At 46.2% G+C, this 20057-nt stretch overlaps 1 protein-coding gene across 2 annotated transcripts in view; it reads left to right on the forward strand.

Annotated features, from left to right (window-relative positions):
- bma (SCY1-like protein bma) overlaps window positions 1-20057 on the forward strand; it is a 141315-nt gene that overhangs the window by 74793 nt on the left and 46465 nt on the right. For both annotated transcript variants that reach the window (XM_075669279.1, XM_075669280.1), the window contains exons 6-7: window positions 6547-6762; window positions 10006-10122. In XM_075669279.1, the coding sequence (XP_075525394.1) occupies window positions 6547-6762; window positions 10006-10122 (333 nt within the window). The remainder of the gene's footprint in view (window positions 1-6546; window positions 6763-10005; window positions 10123-20057) is intronic.

The following is a 20057-nucleotide window of genomic DNA, read 5'->3' on the forward strand; positions in this document are numbered from 1 at the left end:
AAATGTTCCATCGTTCCGACAGCGCTTTTAACGCCCCGCTTTGTACTTCGGCGCGCCCTTAGCGTCGAGCTCGCGGCGACCTTCTACGAAAGGCGGAGAAGCCCCCTATACAAACCGTCATGCGCCGTAATGGCTCCGGCAGCGCACCGTGCTTCGTACAGGGATGTACACGGCGCCCCTGAATAAAACGGGGCTCTTTCGATCGCGGACAGCTAATGTGGTTCTTGGAGTTTCCGAGGTGACCGAGAACCTAGTCGACCCGACCGCAGTGGCCCGCAGTTTTATTAACCAGACTTCGGAAAGCATTAGGGAGTTTTTTGGAAACGCTGTATACTCAGGCTACCTACATAGCGCGCGCAAAAGCCCGCACTCGGCTCCAGTTCTTGTTTTGTACTGCTTTTCTTTTCGCGTTACCTGTCACGTTGGGTCCCATGTTTCTAAAGTTCGCTACATTCTTCGTGACAGCTCCCGGCGTGGCAGAGGAAATTCGTTCGGGTGGAGGGTAATGCTCATTAGGACGGGGAAAAAAATTAAAGCGCCAGGAAGCGCACTCTTGGGCCAGGAAGAATGTTTCTGCGTACGTAATTAGTTCTGTTACCGGGATAAAAAAAATAATGTGCACAATAAGAAACGGTAGTTATAAATATGGCAGTCTGTATGAAGCATTCTGGCGTTTGAGATGTCTGCGGTATTTTTTCTTACTAACATATTGCCGACAAATGTCGGTTCTGCCGTGAGACATTTATTTGCCTGTAACGACGTCTTGGCAGGCTGTTCCGCCATTTTTATTATTATGTATAGTTATTGCTCTCGTTCTTTAAAGCCCTGTAAATTTGAATATTAAGTTAACCACAACGGGAACTAATGCGCGCTGTTATTTTGCCAAGGCGAGAATTATTGCACCTTCAAGCTTCCTTTGGGCAAGATTGTGAAATCTTAATAAAGCAGGCTTTAGTGCGAACTGAAGTTGCCAATATATCTTGAGTCTAACGTGATTGTCGCTAAAACATGCAGAAAACCAGGCTCACGAGGAAAATTGCCTCCTTTCCCAACCCATCCGTTGCTCACTTCGTTTATTTTGGTATGTTTTTTTTTTGTAGTTTTCACAATGCTCTTTGACGGACGACCTGCGGTGCTTAAGATCTAGCGTCGTGAAGCAGCGAATATATCTATATATATATATATATATATATATATATATATATATATATATATATATATATATATATATATATATATATAAAGTCCGAAGCTGGGCTTTTGCCATGCTTACCTACGCCACAGTGCTGACCATGTTAGCGAGTTGGGCGAAGCAGTATTGAATCATTTTAAAAGATGTTCCTTAAACGATGGACAAGACAAAGGTTTTAAAAAAGATAGGATATCATGATGTTGTATATTGAGACATAGAGATGAAGAGATATTGTGCATCGAGATATCAACATAAAGAAACAATTTGTGTCGTTATATTGACATAAGGAGATATCGTATACGTGGACAAACAGATATCGAGGTAAATATGACCAGCCTGTTTAGTAGCACACGTGAAGAGAGTGCGAAAATTTTTTTTAAATTACAGCGTAAACTAAATGTGGAAACTAAAGCTTCAAGAATATTCGTGCAACAAAAATATAGGTTATTATTATTTCCTCCCCAGATGCATTCGGGAATGGAATACTCTTGACCGACTTGTAGTCGAACAGCAAAGAATTGACGACTTCATTGAAATGTCGCATAACTAACATAATAGGTACTCATCAGCCTGATGTCGTAGTATCTGTTTGTATTCTCCATATAATTATTTGCTTTTTCTGTTGACATGCTAGTCAATATTCGTATCCATACTTGCTGTTGTACGTATACTTCTTTCTTCGTATTTTGTACTTATTTAGCAAATGTGCCCCTGACAATCACTATTATTGTAGCAGCTTATGTGTAAACCTTCCTTCTTTCTGTACCTCACTCCTGTAACAACCCTGTCAAAGGGTTGGCAGTACGTTGAACTAAAGGGATAAATAAATAAATAAATACCTAAGTATCTTAAGTGACCCTTTATGTCAATAATGTATTGCAAAGTAGGAACATAAAAATACATTAAAAATTGTTTTTGCTTCGCCAAGTTCGGTGGTGTCTGTCATAGTTTCTTATAAAAACTACTAGAGCAGCAACTTCGTTCCTGCGATCGGTCGCGTGGCATGCGAAACATGGTTAGTACAAGAATTAGTCTAATCATCATAGTCGCGGCTGTATTAATTGCCTTTTATTTGTCTTAATTGACCTGAACTGTCGATCTATCTTGATTGTACTAACCGCAAAATGCAATAAGACTCCGCGAACACGCATAATCGTTCAAGCTGTAGCATTTGTAACGCAATATTTTGCTAAATACATTCATTTCTCAAACTCGTAAAGCTGTTTGAAGTCAAAATAGCGAACTTTAGCCCAGTAAATGCACTTTTATTCAGAATCGCTCGATTGACTAATCTGTTATTCAAATGACTAGTTCAGGGATATATATTTAATAAATAATTCTATTATTTAGTTATTTAACTAATTCAGTCATTCATTTAAGTACTGTCTAGTCCCGAAGGTATTACCAGGCTGGAGTTGTTCATAACAACTCACAGGCATGTGCAGTAATTAGTTTCACCTCAGTGTGTTGTACAATGCTGCTTCGAAGCTTTCATAGTATAAGGCTTCCTCCTAACCCTTTCAGCCCTAGAATTTTTATTTTTACCTCAGATTTTTCCCCTTGCATTTTCTTCAATTTGAAGACACAATGACATGCTCGTAATATATAAACCTCGTGCGCGAAGTAATTACCGATTTGGCTTTATGTCCTCAAAGAAGGACATCAGGGCTAAGTGGGTGTAGGAATGAAAAAATGTTCACTTTATTTCATGCAGCTCTTACAACAAAAACTAAGCTCAATATTGTATATTTCATTGTGTGAAAGTCCTTGAAGCAATTCCCGGACTTCGTCAAGCACAGGTGCACTTTGCACTTTGCACTGAAAGCTCGAAATTTCCCTGTGCAACCGTCCATTTTACACCGCTGTGTCCTAGCGTCGGTGTGAGTTGACCTTCACACCCCAAGGGTGAGGCTTGCCCTTCACATATTGCATTATGTCCAAACAGCCCTTGAACGGGACAATCTGCTCATCAATGCACAGATGCTCCTCTACCTCGAGATCGTGGCACCTTGCTTGATAATTCTTGAGCAGAGGTCTCACCTTCCAGAGTCTGTCATTGATGTCTGGCTTGTTGGCATCAACAATGTGAAGAGTGTCGCGCAGCTTCTCGAACTGGTTGCGCGAGATCTCGCATGACGCAATGAGAGCAGTTCTCATTGCAGGCTTCCAATATGGGCGCAACCTTGGATATATCAGGACACCCATTATCAGAAGGAGAGCCACCAGTCGGCTGATTTCATCTTCATCAGTGTTTACACAAGTGCCATACTGAAAAAACACAGTACTGATTTGTTTTCTCCGCAAGCTCAGTAAAGACGCTCTTTGGGACATAATGGCTAAAATAACCAAATGGTGAGAATACATCCCCTTCGACGTGAAGGCCTTCGTGAGCAGCCCCTTTGAATATGGTCTCTGGCATCGTGAAAGGCTTTCTCGACCATCCGCTTGCCGTTGGTTGTGCGCTATCACCTTATGAATCAGCATCTCTCCCTGTGATCTTTGTTTTCCCCTTTCCCATTCCCCCGGTGTAGGGTAGCCAACCGGACGTTATTCTGGTTAACCTCCCTGCCTTCTACTTTTCTCTTCCCTCCTCCTCCTTCTCAACTGTCACTCTCGCTCTCTGCCGGGGTTCCAAGCGCGTCGTCCCCCTCGTCACCGCTGCCGCCAGACTCGTCGCACTCGCCTTCCACGTCTGATAAATTACCGTCGTCCATTTCTTCAAAGATACTATCCGTGCATTCTTGTAAGCGTCGTGAGCGTTGACCATGGCAAGAGTAAAATAAGGCCGCCAGTATCAATGCACCTAAGAAATGTGAGAGAGAATACGGCTAAAACGACGACCGCACGACTTACAACAACTAAGCCCTGATGTCGTGAAAAGTGGACCTGTAAACAAAGGGCCACTACAGAAAAAGTATGCCGGTTAGACCTGCAATTTGTGGCATCAGTAGTCGCAATTCGTCGCTAACAGTAGGAAATAAGTATCAAAAATATCAGCCACAAATACTTGAGACTTCAAAAGTTGCTCCGCTGCTGATGGCAGTGGCGATAGGGCTCCCGGAGGAACACCCCAGCAAAAAATTATTGGTTTCAGTTTTGCTTTTACGCGTGCGAATTACGTTTTACTTTGTGGGATCAATTGACGACGCCAGGGCCACCAGGATTTTCGCAACTTCCGCGGACACTAGCGCCACATATCCACCTAGCGGTTTCTAAAGAAAACTCCCTGGCTTCTTATATACGCAACTATACGCCGGACCGTGACTCCCCCACCGCCAAACCATCGAATCAGCGCCCTTCTCGCCGAGACCTCGCTGCACTTCGACAGGGCGTCGGACAGGGGGCTACATCCGAAAAAAAAAAAAAAAAAAAAGAGGCGGTCACCACCGCTCGATGCGCCCGTTTCGTGCACGATCCAGATGCGGGAAAAACAGGCCGGGCCGCGCGGACAGGTCGATGTCGACGGAACGTGCTGAGCGCTGTGCCTCTCCGGCATTTTTTTTTTCTTCCGTTTTTATCACCGTGCTTCTTTTTTTTTTTTCTGAGTGCTCTTACGGAGCCATATCCCGTGTCCCACTATCCCGAAGGCAACCTCTCGCTCGGTGCGGTGGGGCTTACCCCTCCCTCCCTCCCTCCCTTTTTGGCTGCGTCGGAGGACCAGCTGGCGGCCGCCGTGACGCGGGATCCGGATACCTCTCGACGCCGAGATGAAAGAGTAGCTGAAACGTATTTCTCGCTGCTTGGTTATCATTCTGCGCTCTCTGAACCGTCCGTCGTCTCATTCTTTTTGTTGTTGTTGTTGTTGTTGTTGTTGTTGTTGTTGTTGTTGTTGTTGTTGTTGTTGTTGTTGTTGTTGTTGTTGTAAAGTCTGTGTGTTTATTCTTCTTCTAGCAAAATGACGTTTGACGCCAATGCGTTCTTATCTTCCTTCATTCATACCTTCTTGTTGTTTCTTCCGTGAGTCACGTGAGGAAACAATGTGCGTGTGGCTGCATCGGGCATGCGTTTTTGCGTCTGTCGCTGAGTACGTTCATACATGCGCATGAATGCGTGTGTGTGTGTCAACAGATCTGAAGACTTCTCGGAAAACTCGTGCACCGAAGCGTCCTAGATAAAAGAAGATACTTGGAAATTGTGACGTTGGTTTCGCCGCAAAATTTTAGCGATAATTAAAAAAGAATGTTGATGTTTCCTCCTTTAGCATTCAACATATTTCGTACAGCACTTGAAGTGACCCAGTTTGAGAGACCGCTTGCAGTGTTCCTGTGCACTCGGCGCTCTCTCTCTCCTTCTTTTCCCTCTCTCTCTATTCCCCCTTTCCCTTGCCCCCAGTGTAGGGTAGCACACCGGACGCGCGTCTGGTTGACCTCCCTGCCTGTCCTCTCCTTGCTTCCTCTCTCTCTCTCTCTCCGTGGAAGAAATTAAAATGTGGTTTTGAAAGGACATGTAATTAGAATAAATTGATTTTGGCGCTCTTGTTTAGTATTCCTTTAGGGCAGCGTCTCCTGGATTCTTCGTATATCAGTATTTTATTAGAACTTTCATTTCCACCGATTCTTTTGTGACACATCATGCGAAGAGCTTTTATAGATAACTTAAAAGTTACCAGAAGGCCATTTATGACAGCAGACCAATCAGCGTCGAGGAAGTAAACAAAAAGGTACGTACTTCTGGAAACAAGCCTAAGGCGTACAAAATGACTCAAACGTATTAGTGACATTGATAAAAAAGAAGGGCGATTTGCACAGTAGTACAGAATCTCAAATATCCACCTTGCAAATTCCACACTACGACCAAACAAGCAGCAGACATGGTCAGTTTAAGAAAGACGAAATGACGCGACCAGAATCAACGCGGTTGCGCACGTCAAATAGAGGTTCACATGAAAACAAAAGAAAGAACAGAAGAAATCAGAACATTGACCTCCTTTCCTCTCGCCATGATAGCGCAGGTCACGTTATCGTAATATAAGCACGTCTGAAACGAATCGATCCGCCTGTCCCGCATTCGGTCAGCTAGCGACGCTGTGGTTCACCGTTTAACACATGGATCACTGCCTGGCGATGTTGCACATTGGAACAATCTTCCGGACCACATGGCAATCTCGAAACTTTTTGCGATAACCTTAATAAGCTCTTCGAAAACATTGTCTAAATGATGTTCCAATGTACAATTTGTAAGATCCGTTTTGTTTCCTCCTTATTTGATGCCAACTTGTTTCTGCTCTACAGGGACGTTTACTTCATTTACATAATGCCCTTGAATGGGCCTGTAAGCTATTTTAAATAAATAAGTAAATAAATAAATAAGTCAACGTCTCTTTCTTTTGTTTTCATTTCAATAAAAAAATGCAGAGTCCGGTGAGCTGCCAGTCTTTCACGTCGAAGCTGCCCAAGATGGGCCAGCCAGACCTCGATTACACGGCGCCCGAGATCCAGGCCACGTCGACCTGTTCACCGCTCTCGGACATGTTCTCCCTGGGCCTGGTCATCTGCGCCCTGTTCAACAATGGACACTCCATCATCGAGGGGAACCTCTCCACCACCACGTACAACAAGCAGCTCGAAGTGGTAAGACAGCGCATGCGCAGGAGCCTTGTGTTCGCCCGAGCGGTCATCATCGGCCGCCGCGTTACAGCCCAGTGACTATACGGTGTAACGCTACTCAGCTCGAGGTCACGGGATCGAGCCCATGACCACGAGACCATGATCCCGTGACAATAAAGAAAAGAAAAAGCTCGTGCACTTACAGATTCAGGTGCACGTTAAAGAAATTTCCGGGTGGTGAAAATTAATCCGTAGTTCTCCCCGACTATGGCGTGCCTCCTAATCTCATAGATCGTAGTTTTGGCAGGTAAAATCCAAGAATTAGGGGGGGACTGGATGTCCCAGCTAATGCCAACCAAGCTCTCACGAAAAAAAAAAAGAGAAAGAAAGAGAACTGGTCTAATATATGATTAGAGACTCACGTTGTTCAGTCATCAGTCGTCTTCAGGCGGCAAGGCAATCGTGTGTGCTAATTAGCTGGCTAATTAGCGAATAATATTTAAAAACCTTCTGATTACTAATTTAAGGGCGCGAAATCTTATTGGCAAGCTGTCATTGCGTCCCGAAGCAACCCATTCAGTATTCAGCGCATTATGTCGTGTGTAATTTTCTTTATATATATATATATATATATATATATATATATATATATATATATATACAACCCGCAACCGCCGTGTCTCCTTGACTTTAGTCACGCTATGGTAGGTTGCTCTTTTTTTAGTAATCGATCATTTTCTTTCTCCCTAAAAAATGTACTTTTGACATGCGTCCAACTTAGCTTTGTTCGGACGTGTGCGATAATACTTAACTGTGACAGACAAGGCAAAAAATTTTATATTCCTTTCGGTAATGTATCTTTGGGCAGCAACGATTTTCGGTTGTGTTAGGTTACGCGAAATACGATATGTTTGTTCCGCGTTATTACAATGCCGCATGCCGCTGCAACAGCGGTCCTAAAGGCTATTTCAAGCTACTAACTGACTGGGCGACCGCACGCGTGGAAGTGGCCAGCGGTGCGCGTTGGTGTTGGCTTCTTGCCGATGACGAACCGCCTGTGTCATGCGACTATTGCAGCCCAAGAAATGAACAGGTGGTTGTCAAGTCAGGCAATCAACGAAACCAGTTCTTTTAAATCAATTTTGGGACCGCCTGTATCACGGGGCGCGTGCCCCGTATTCGATCAGCGCGTTTCGCATCAAGCGAGCTGCGAGTAAAGCCAGGGAAAAAAAATTAATAATTGGACGGGATATGATGCGCTGAAAATGACAGAATGGGATGATTTAGAACGCGATAAGAGCTTTCCCATCGGAAGTCAAGCCAGTAATTCAAAAACTAAGAACATGTTTAAGTGTAGTGTCATCTTTAATTAGGTGACTACCACACCACAGTTTATTCTAGTAGGTAAAGACGACTGCCGACTGTACACTGTGGGGCTCATAATCGTATTGCAGTAGAACACGTTGTGGGGATAGTTTGCTCATAGTTTCTTAGTGTGCTGTCACTGCTGGCGCTTCAGCTTTTGAAAGTCATAATCGTATATTGCACCAGTTCTTTCTTTTTTTTTTCAAAGCTTGGCTAAATAATGTTGGCTGGGACACAATGTATACGACTGTGACAGACAAAGAAAGACCGATCGCTTCTTTAGTTGAAACGATGTTGGTTGCCAACACGCTCGGATTAACTATTTAGGACTGTTCGCAACATTGTGTTCTTGTGTTTTTTCGAAATGCTGTTACGTGTCACCTTTCTAGTCGTAAAGGCTAAATTTGAATAATTAAATTTCTTGCTGACGCCGTTCACCTCTGTGGTTCTACTGCGTGATATTACACAGCGTTTAAGCAGCTTTTGTCGTGTACATTGTGCTTCTGTCACTAGATTCTGAGCTGCCCCCTAAAGTGCATGCGCACTCAGCAGTATATTGTAGCATTGTGATAAAAATACGTGCACTCATCAACACGTCATGCGTCTCATTGGATGCTAGTAAAGCATCCCGTTGTGTAGCATCTCTCTAGAAAAAATAAAAACAGAAACATATGTCCTACTGCACCAATATCCAGTTATCTCATATGAACACAAATAGGTTACTGCAGAAAGATCTCATACGTTCTCGTAAGCAATATAAAATTATTATATATTGATGTTGCGAATCATATCGCTTCTTTTTCTCGTACATGGTGGTGATGGCTGTGGTTGGTGAAGTATGGTGATGGCTATGCTTTGGAGTGACGTATTTTTTTTTAAGTTCAAGCCACAATGGTTACACGGCCACCACTTGCAGTTTCAGGAGGAGCGACGTGTCTAAATTTCAACCTAGCAGTTCAGCTATGGCGATGCCGCTACCTATCACGCATATCGACACTTTCAGATGGTGTGACCACCGTGGCTTGGCCACGCTGTTTCACTGTAGCATGCAGTCAAGTGTAACGCGTTGTAGAACAGACCGGAGACAAAATGACACACCACTCGTATCGACTCCTGTCTTTCCTGTTCTGAAACTTAGGCTGCATACTATCGTGATGCCCTGCCAACTAGGGCAGTCACGCGGACCAGCTAACGAAGGAAATTAACGAGCCATGCAATACAAAGAAAAGGGACGAGATCTGTCAACCAGCCTTCTAACAAACAGCTTTCTGACGTAATAGTTCTGCGGAAGCCCGCAAGGTGGAGAGAAGTAACTAATAAAGGAGAAATGAGACATCCACCCAAACGTAGCAAATTGCTACAAAGGAAACCCATACAGGTTCCTCGAAAAAAAAGCCTCACAGTTGAAGAAAAATGCGCCCTGGTCCGGGACACGAACCCGGGACCACCACCTATCCGACGCAGCCGCTCTACCATCTGAGCTAAGCAATCGGCTAACTAACTAGGCGGCTACGAAGGAAGCCGCATGGGTTTTCTTTGTAGCAATTTGATACGTTTGGGTGGATGTCTCATTTTTCCTTTATGAAAGAGCTTTCTTGCTTAAATTTTGGAGGGGGATGAAAATCGTACATTAATACGTATGTTGTTCCAGTGTGTTACCGAGTCCTGTTTATTTGACAAGTATATTTGTTTTGTTGTTCTGGTTGCGCTAATTTGCTTTATAATGCTGCTTCACCTGTAAGCATATGTGAATTTTTTTTCATTACGTCGCTCGTGGTGTTGTATTCTCTGCCTCGTCTTTCTGTGTTTTTTAGAGCTAAATTTTCGGCATGAATCAATACAAAGTTGCCCAGCTCACTCTCCTTGGGATACACTTGTAGATGCTCATTCGTATGTGTACAGCTCGAAGGCAGCTTGCACAACCTGCTGGACCGGGTGCCACACCACCTCCAGGAGCCCCTGCAGGGACTGTTGCAGGTGGACCCCAGGCGGAGGCCCAATGCACAAAACTTCTCCATGGTGAGGCCTGAACTCACTCTTTCTCTCTCTCTTCTACCCCTGCCTTCTCGCGTCTGCAAGCACAGCGGGTACCTGGGTCGTTTATGAACTGGCATTCAATCAATACACTATAAATCAAGCTAAGGATTTCGACAGAACTACCTGTATGGTTGGGAAAATTGATTAGGACTTTGGGAGTGACTCCAACCAATTGAGCGAATTTATTAGCCCGACGTTCCAGAGCCCGTCAGGCTCCTTCTTCAGGGGGTATTCTTCGCGAGTGGTGGTGAGCAGGTTTTAAAAAGGTCTTTCGTAAAATAAAAAAAAAGGAGGGGGGAGCGCGGAAGGTGGGGAGACACTTCACCGGGAACCTTTTCTGGACAGACGGGAAGGGCGAAAGGGTGGGATGGCTGCGTCGGTGCTGGCCGGCTGGGACGACCGCTGCTGGGGGCGCTTGACCAGTGGGAATGCCGTTTAAGTGTGGGCGGGGCACGCCGTAGTTGGGGGGAGGGGGAGGAGGGGACTTTTGGCTATGATTCGTTGGGGCCGAGCTGTTGTCTGTTGCAATCGAGATCTGTTCGCCGTTTCTACGAGAAACCTTGACCATGACGTTAACTATGATGCTATGCGACTCTCTATTTGAATGAACGAATTCTCCGTAATGTGTTAGTACCAGGCAATGCTTCCGATGTGTACTTCGCAGAAAGAAACGGAATTATAAAGATATACCCATAGACGGCGGCTACGGCAGATGGCTGATGAACATGTGATCTTAGGAAGGAACCTGGGTTGGCCGTTTCGTGGATTCTGACAAACTGAAAAAAAAAACAGCATTCACGTAGTTATAGACGTACGTTAAGGATCTCCTGTGTGGTTGCAGTAATTACAGAAGCCTCTCCTACTGCGACAACTATCGGGACCCGCCGTGTGCGCCTTCACTAGGTTAAACCGCCGATGATCATTATCGATTTTCGGGCAAACGCGCTGACTCTCGGCGACGGTTACTTGCTCTGGACACTACACACAGCACCACGCGCCAGCGCTGAAAATCCGATGCGAGTCAAATAGTTGCCCGAAGGGACTGTTTGCTTAGTTACTAATTATCGGAGTATCGATCGCAAGATAGCGTGAGAGAATCGGTGCCAAGCGCCAAAGAGTTGAGTTTGTTTTTTTGCCCCCGATGTTCCCTCCTCAGCCAATAGCGCAGGCGACACGACAAGATGCGCAACTACGCGCTCCATAATTGCGGGCTTTGCTTGCGCGCCATATCGAATTCGGATGCGAAAGAGGCAAAACTATTGCGCGCTCTTACTTCGGCCGTTTGATTGAGTTTCAGATATGCATCGGTTCGAGTGTTCCGTTGCTTCGGTCCTTCCTCGAACTGCATGTTTGTTTTGTGACTAGCACCCTGCAAATGTTTTTTGCAGCCCAATCAGAATACGTCCCGGGCAAAATTTGCCTGGTTGCAAATGAGGCATCATCGATGCTGCAATACAGTAGCCCTCCCCCCTCCCACCACATCCCCCTCCCCCGTCCACTTCCTTTTACAGCGAAGCTGTGTATGGCTGGGGTTCCGTGGATCTTTCGCGTCCGTGAGCAAACTCAGCTCCTGAATTTGATGCAAGATCGCTTCATTCTGTGCAAATGTTTACAAATCTCATCACTTGAATATTTATTTTCTGTAGAGTAGTTATCTAAAGGCCCCATGTTCAAGGTCAGTAGACTCTCAGGTAGATAATAATTAGAAAATTATTTTCCGCTTGCTTAAGGGTGTATAAGCCATACATTGTCTTGCGTTACGGACAAACTTCTCGTTGGGTAGGCACGGAAATGCTTACGCGTTCAATAACAGAGGTGATTCATGATTTTTTGTTATTTTCATCTTGCGGTAGAGAAAGATAGAGGAAATGGGAAAGGCAGGTAGGTTAACCAGAGGGGAAAATCCAGTTCTCTACCCTACGCTGGGGAGAGAGGGGACGGGGAGGCCAAGTGATAACAAAGTAAAGAAAGAAAGGAGCATAGACATACAATCACAGTCTGTCACTGTCGCCGCATACTGTCACTGCACAGCACAGTAGCACTTGCATCACTATGAACATCTGTTCATGCTACAGCTGCATGTCCAATTCTGTTGCCCTTAAAAACTGAAGCAGTGCCCTCGTCGCCCTCTGCTGCGATGCTTGTGATGGCGGCATTTTGAAATAAGTTCCTCTGTTAGAGGCCTTCGGTCAAAGCGCGCTGTCGCGATTGCGAGCGATCGTCTCTGTAAATTGCGGCGAGGACAGTCACAGAGAATGTGTTCATCTTGCGGTAAATGAAATGTTCATAGATAGTGTGAGCTGAACTTGTTCAGTATGAACCGACTGGCTGAGCAGCGCGTACAGCTCGATCACGGCAGCTTCGCTCTGAGACTCGTCAGTCTACATAGACCCCTAAAATTTTTACGAGCTGTCACGCTAACGTTGTGTCACGTGCGTAGAACATTTCTGTCGGTGGCGTTTTATTTTTTCGTTTCAAAATCTCAGTTGTAAGGGCATTTACATCTCATGTCCATTTTTTGTGTTGGATGTTTCATCGAACTGCATTATTATTCTGAATGGATCCGTACCAGCTATGCCGTTGTAATACGAGTCGCTGCCCTCATGGCGCAGTCAACGGAATCATTGCTAACGGCGGCGTATCCATAATACTCTGCCCTTAAGGGGAACCTAAAAAGATGTAATGAATCAGGTCTGACTTCAATATAGTTCTCTCCAAGCTCTATTTTCTTTACAATGGCGGTAACAGGTTCAGTATTAGGACAGAAAACGAACGCCAAACTTCGTCTTCTTCTTGTTCTTTTTTTTTTTTTTAATGTGCGCGCCAAACCCCTAAGCTGGTACGTCAGTGCCATGTCAGAAATGTTAAAGTAGCTTTTTTGTTACATATTTGGGTCGTTTTTGCTCGGTCAGAGTTCCTGAAGCTTGGTAAGTTCACTCTTTTGCCCTTTGAGAATACACTCTAGCCCATCTTTAGCATTAGGAACTAACTAGGCCTGAGCAGACACTCCGAAATTGATGACGTCATGGTGACATAGCGCGTGAATTTCAGTAGGGCGGCGGCGCAAACCGGCTCTCCAACCTTTGCGTCTTTTAGAGCTCACCAAGCAGCAGCAGTCTCGCTAAATTTTGTAGAAGGGTTATGTACTTAACAATGGAACCTAAGTATTTTTTTTCATTTTCTTTGCCGTCCCCTTTAAAGGTCACTTCAATTAGTACTAGCAAAATAAAATAACGAAAAGGAAACACGATTAACTCGCATCTGCGTCCTCTTCACTTCTAGGAAGATTGGATGCCAGGTCAAAGTATGCATCATAGCGAGCGAAAGGCCGCAGACGCGGTGACCTCCCACTTCAGCGCGCACTCTGCTATTTGTCGTGCTCCTGGCGATGTTTCATTAACACAGCGCAGGCTTCGCGCAATGGCCTCGTCTGAGACGAAAGGGGCCGGGGGAGGGAGAGGGGGAGAGAGGGGGCCCCTGTGGTAAGACAGCAGTGCTCCCTCCGAAATCTCCGGGGAAATGAACCCCGTATAGGGGCCTGCAACAAAGCAAGCCCGAACGCTCGACGTTGATCCCCTCTTTCAATAAAAGCGCGCAGCATTGCTGAAGCTATACTGCCTGCGCAAGAGGATGGCGGTTTGGGTGAATCCGTATTCCGTGACGTTTTCTTGACATCAATGCAACTCAGAATTAGGGAAGGAAAAAAAAAAGCATGAAGATACAAGAGACGGGGAAGTGTTAGAATTTCAACCGCTTACTACGTTACATCTGTGAATTTGACTTCTTTACTCGGTGAACCAGGCGAACGAACACCGTGTGGCTATTCTCGTTTTTCATATTTTTATTTTCCTTCACTCATTCTAAACTGCGCTAATGTCGTGAATTACGCGTGCACTGACTTCACCGCGAGATCATCAATTCAGCGCAAGCTTCCCACTGAATAATCGTTTCGGTGGGTTTTTAGTAGCCGTAGCATTCAGAGCAACGCAGTCTTCGATAATGTAGCACGTGCTACGCTGCTGCGCGTGACATTAAGTGACGCATGTTTGATTTCTCTTTCTCAGAGTGGTGCACGTAACCATTAACGTCGTGCGCCCTTTCGAACGTAGAAGCATGCGTTATGATTTGGCTTGAAAACTATTGGTTCGAAACGGTGTTCTATTTCGCTTAGCTCTCAGAAATACAATCTAATAAACAACCAGCGGTCAGCCGGCTTTTGCTATCACGTTACCTCCACATCAGATTTCTTTAATATACACTGCAGCCTCAGTCACATGCCAAGTCACGGCACACTTGGCAGAAGTGTACCGTGATGCAGAAGTACGTGGCAGAAGTGCAATAAATTTGCGGCACCATCGAAAAAGTTAAGATTCTTGCTGTATTTGTTCCAGGTATAGAGAAAACAATGACGAAAACTCTGTGCAGCTCCTGCTTTTACCCATTCAGTTACTAATCATGACGGACAGTCAAGAAACGTGCGATAGCTAAACAGTTTCATTTCCGAGCGTCCGCATAGATCACTGAAAGAAAGTCACGATGGTCGTTTCATCCTTCGGGCTCTTTTTTTTGTGAGTCGTCGTGTAAGTATTCTTCCAATTAAGTACACAGCGTGATATTTAGCACTTTTATAAAAAGAAAAGATTGCAACATTTGCCTCCAAGCATACCTGCACGCGAATTGTTGACTGCAGGCATTAGTAGGAAATAAAAGCTATTCCTTGATAACAGTTGTCATCGTTTGACCGAGTCAAACGTGGCGGCGACACCAGCAAAGAGTGCATGTGTTCCAATACGCGGCCGAACGAAGTGAAACGCGGCCGCTTTCGGTAAGCAGAGTGTTCAGTTGAGCCGGAGTTTCATGTTCGTGATTTTACCATTGCCACTACTGCACCGAACTGGACAAAAAATAGGAAGGAAAAGCTCGCCTTAGCTACGGTTACGTGGATAAGGCGTGTGAGGGAAACACTTCAGCGGATCCTGGAGATATTTTCCTGCACTGCTTATCTCGTTCCACATAAGTAAGTGGAAAACACTCGCAAAAGTGTTCCACCTACTATGCTTAGCCTATGTGGAACAGATATCCTTGTGTGCGGGCTCTACCTTCGGTGGCGTTTCTTGCCACTCCTATATTATACTATATAACGCTTAATTTCGTTCCACATAAATTGCACTTAGTAAAAGTGTAACATTCCCGAAAAAAAATTTCCCTTTATTTAGTAAAACTCATGCAGAACGAGGTTAAGTGTTACTCCAGATGACGTCATCAGATATGCCCGAAGGGCTTTGTAGAGCCAGAAGAAGGCCGCGCTGTCCGTAACGACAAGCTTCTTGGATCTACAAAGGGTGCTAACGCTTGAGAGACAAGAACAGCACGTCTTACCGGTCGCTTTATAACCGAACAAAGAAATTAGACTGAAGTGTCTGGATCGACGTTCCGAAACTTCACGGTAGGTTGTGAGGAAGGCGGTAGTACAGGGCTCTGCGAAATTTTGTACCACCCGAGGTTCGCTAACGCGAACTTAAACCAAGTACTACAGTATTTTCTAGGTTTCGCCCTTCATCGAAATGTGGCCTCCAGGGTCGGCAATCGAACCCAGGACATTCAGCTCAGCAACGCGATACCATATCTATTCGAGCCACTACGGGGGGTACCGAAGAAGAAGGGACAACCGACGCTCGACGTTTCTATCTAATTTGTGGCCCAGTTCACGAAAGCATTCCGTTCGTAAACGCTGCTTGGTATTCGCTGGCCGACTTCGGTAGTCATATGTCCTGCACCTGACTGGGCTGGAACGTGCTCTTACGAGCAATTCTAACGCCAGGGCTTCTTTTTTTTGTGCGTGTGTGAATGCGGGCCGTGACGCTTGGCCAAATCCCCAGTGGAGGGTACGAGTCATTCACAGCGGCAAACCAATCAGCGAACCAACCGGCCCACACAGCAACAAACCAACAAATCGACCTACCGCCGCACTGCCCTAGCACCTACGCTTCCCTAACGCGAAAGATAAACACTGCTTATTTCTACAGCGTTCGCAGCCGTTACGAAGTTTACATTATGCGACGCTATACGCAGTATATGGCACCCAGGCTTGGTGGCGTGTCGCGTAAACATTGCAGGCGCGAGCAGAGAGAGACAGAGAAGGCAGGAAACAACAACAACGACTGCAGGCACAATGCGACAACAAAGGCGTGTGCCGGGCGACGTTGGCAGAGAGTGAGGCGCTGGAAATGACAAAGTACATAGGGAGGCCCGAGCAAAAAAAAAGACGACGCGGCCGTGGCTTGCCTGGCGCTTGCGCTGCCGCGCGCTCGCTGTATAACGAGCAGTCGGTCGTCGCACGCCACGCTATAACGAAATCATTAGAGCATCGCGGCCCCTTTAATGAGCGCGGCACGCTGGCGACGTCGTCATCACCGTCGCACACAGAGCCTGCTGCGCGAAGTGGCTGCATTCAATAATTCATCCCGGGCGCGACGCGTCGGGCCCACGGCTTGCAGGCTCGGGTGCGTCGTCGTCGTCGCGAGGTCGCGGTCGAGGACGGCGACCGCGGCTGCATGGAGCGGGACCGGTCCGCGCGGGCAGCTGGGGCATTCGGACGAATTTTTGTCTGTAAAATGGAGAATCGAGAACTTCAGCGCGTCCGGTATCCCGGTTTAGTTTGCGGATTTCCGGGTTACCGGAACCGTGAGTGTGAGTAGCCCGATTGGTGGCGCCAGGCAAACGTGGAGCTGTTGTTGCAGTAAACGAGTGCATCCTAGTTCGCGGCTGGTGCAAACTTTAGACAGTTGTGTCATCGTGAACGCCTTGCCTTTTTTTAAATGCTGTTTTTTTACAAGAACAAAAAGGGAACACGAAAACGTGTTTTTATTGCATTGTGGTTAGACGAAGCATCGCAAGATGTTGCTATCAGCGCCCGCTAATAGCAGTTGTTATATTAATTATCATAAAAAGGAAAGTGAGAGAAATAGAAACAGCGAATTGGTTGCAAAGAATGGAAATCAAAACGACCGTGAAGGTTTGCAAAAATCAGAAGAAAAATTTGGAAGGGGAAATCCGTGCGGTAACACAAAGGGCAGTGCTTTGCGACTTGAGGCTCGATCCAGTTGCTGAAGGACAAAAACCTTCCGGAGCAAATGCCCCCTAGACGAGGCATGTGTGTGCTACAGCGAAAATCCGGAAACTACTCAGCACATTCTTATGGAATGAGAAAGGTTTCATCCAATGACACTTGTAGGTAACGTACACCTTCAGCAGTGCTTGGATTTAAAGTGGACGGAAGCATAAACCAGTCAGAATTCGAAATAAGCAAGATACGTTTAGACTATTGGCGAAAAAGAAAAGAAAAAGCAGGGAAGAGATTGATACGAACGTATCCGTTGCAGGCATAGATACAAGGTAGATAGAGTAGTTTTGAGGAAAAGAAAAAGATTGACGACATATATATAAAACAATGCTAGAAAGAACAGAAAGAACAGCACACCTGATTAAATCAAACAGGCAAGGTCAAAGAAGATGCCAATAAATCATCATCATCATCAAGCCGCTATTACGCAAACACTATTGTGTATACTGAGATACCGGCCATGCTAAACCTCTCTAATTTTAACTTATTTCTAAACCTAGTATTATTCCAGTATACCTAGTACCAGAGACGAAAGCTGCATCAAAAACTGAGGCAGCGACTATTTGTGACGCTTTGTGGAACCGCAACGTGCTAGGCCCGTTTTCGTGATACATGAGTGTTCCTGTCGAAGAAAACTGAAAAACAAAAGTAGGAAGGGCTGCATGCTAATTGTTACGTTGCTGCCGACACTTTACACAAGCATCTAAGCAGAATCTGGCTAGGTTGGTGTCTTCTACATTTAAACTCTTCTACAAACAATCCGGCCGTTCAAGTTTCCCGTAAGCCACTATTCCGCCAAGGGCAATACATTTACGGAAAAGCTAGAACTCCCCAACAATTTACACATAGGGAGCATTAGAAAGCTGTAGTTTTTCCGTAGGGCTAATGTACTTGTACTAAGGCCCTCCATGTCAAGTCAGGACACAACCGAATGCGTACGCGTTCGCTCGCACTAAGTAGTACGTACTACGTATTATGTCCTAGCACTACATACTACAACGTACTGCGTACTAAGTACCAATTATTCTCGCTCGTACTAAGTAGGTTGCGTCACAGCGAAATCTAGACTCCGCGCACAGCTCTTCAAGACGGCTCCGAACGAATGCACCAACTAATTGCCGACAGCGCTCGTCTCGTTTCCCTTACTACCCTTTTACTCACTCTCCACCCTCTTCTCCCTCCTTTGCTCACTCCCCCACATCTCTCTATCTTTCGACCCAAGAAACGAGCGCGCGCACTTTCACGCAGGCATGCAAAGCGGCACTGACCGATGCGCCGGCAAAGCCCGACACCGCATCTTCAGTGTGTGCGTGCCTGAAAGGATGAGACGCCGAGGTACCGCATCTTCAATGTGTGCGTGTATCGAAGAATGGTACGCCGAGGGTCGAAGGATGGGGATGGGGGACGCAACGCGGAGCGATCGCGATCGCAGGCGCGCGTCGTAAGAAGGGCGGTCGCAGTCGTTTGGCCACGCACTTCGGCAGAGGAGGATACGATGATTGCGACGACCGTGATACAGATTTCAAATACCTCCCCGCCCCCTTCCATCCGACACACACGCACACAGACACAGACACACACTTCCTAACACGGCAGTGACGCGAGGAGGAGGGCGACGGAGGGAAGAACAAGGGAGCGGAAGCTCGGTCACCCGGGATCAGAGCGTCGGCGAGCCGATTTATGCAACGACGCGTCGTTCAATTACGCCCCGAGCGACGCCGGAGAGAAGGCCGTTCCACTTCCGTGGACGATCCTGGCAGGCTGGTCTCGCTCGCGCCGGGCCACTGTCACATCCTGCCGCACGCTGTGGAGGAGGGCTTCGGCGGATTTGCCTAACTACTGGTGGCCGCTTCATGCATAGGAAGTTCCGTGCGGGATTGCGTGCGTGCCTGGGGAGTTTACCAAAGCGAAACCTCGTAATTCGGGCGCCACTATACGGAGGGGGGGGGAATAATTTCACCCTCGCGCGCGGCATTATGCGCTCGTTCTGGACTCGCAGATTGACTGAAAGTTGGCGTAGTTTGACCGTACGGATGGATTGAAGGTTTGAGCTAATCTGGTCGTATACTCTCACTTGCCGGTCGAAGCGGTAAGTGACGTTAGAACGAGGGAAGCCTCGGTCTGGTGCCAGCATTTCTACGGGACGGACTAGGTCGTTTCGATCAATCATTTTTGTACCGCCATCAATTACGGTGTCATGGAAGTTCATTAGAGTATTTTAAGGCGTAAGATGAAACCAACTGGCATAAGACAGGGGTAATGCGAGGTCATTAGGGAACGCGCCTTCAGTGAGCAGTAAACAACTCATGTAAAACTCTGTGTACAGGGTCCTTGAAGTATGGCCAAAAAATAAATAAATAAATAAATAGCATTACAACGGTGGTGGTGGTGGTGGCGGCGGTACTGAAGACAGTGATGACCATACGAATAATTTTTATTCCAGGATCACGGACACTGGGTGGGTACAGGCAGTATATGTTATGCTTTACAAGGAGCGCACACATTTTAACACTGGCAAACCGGGCGAGCGAAGAAATGCAAAACATGAGCGACACAAAACTCACGTAAGAACTTTCAGAAGGGAGTTGTCATAACTAAAATGCGAAACATCGCAATATCTCTGACAACGTGGAACTTCCTCGCGCGCTGTTACGACATTGTAGGTCGTAAGCAACATTGAGGCTCACTCTTCCCTTATTCGGCCATTGTCTAACGCTTCAAGGGGAAAAAAAAAAGAAGAAGAAAGGATAATCTACTCCTTCTAAAGTCCTTCTTGTATGTTTGTAGCGTAGAA

Source organism: Dermacentor variabilis, chromosome 9 (assembly GCF_050947875.1).
Source record: "Dermacentor variabilis isolate Ectoservices chromosome 9, ASM5094787v1, whole genome shotgun sequence".
NCBI classification, from domain to species: Eukaryota; Metazoa; Arthropoda; class Arachnida; order Ixodida; family Ixodidae; genus Dermacentor; species Dermacentor variabilis.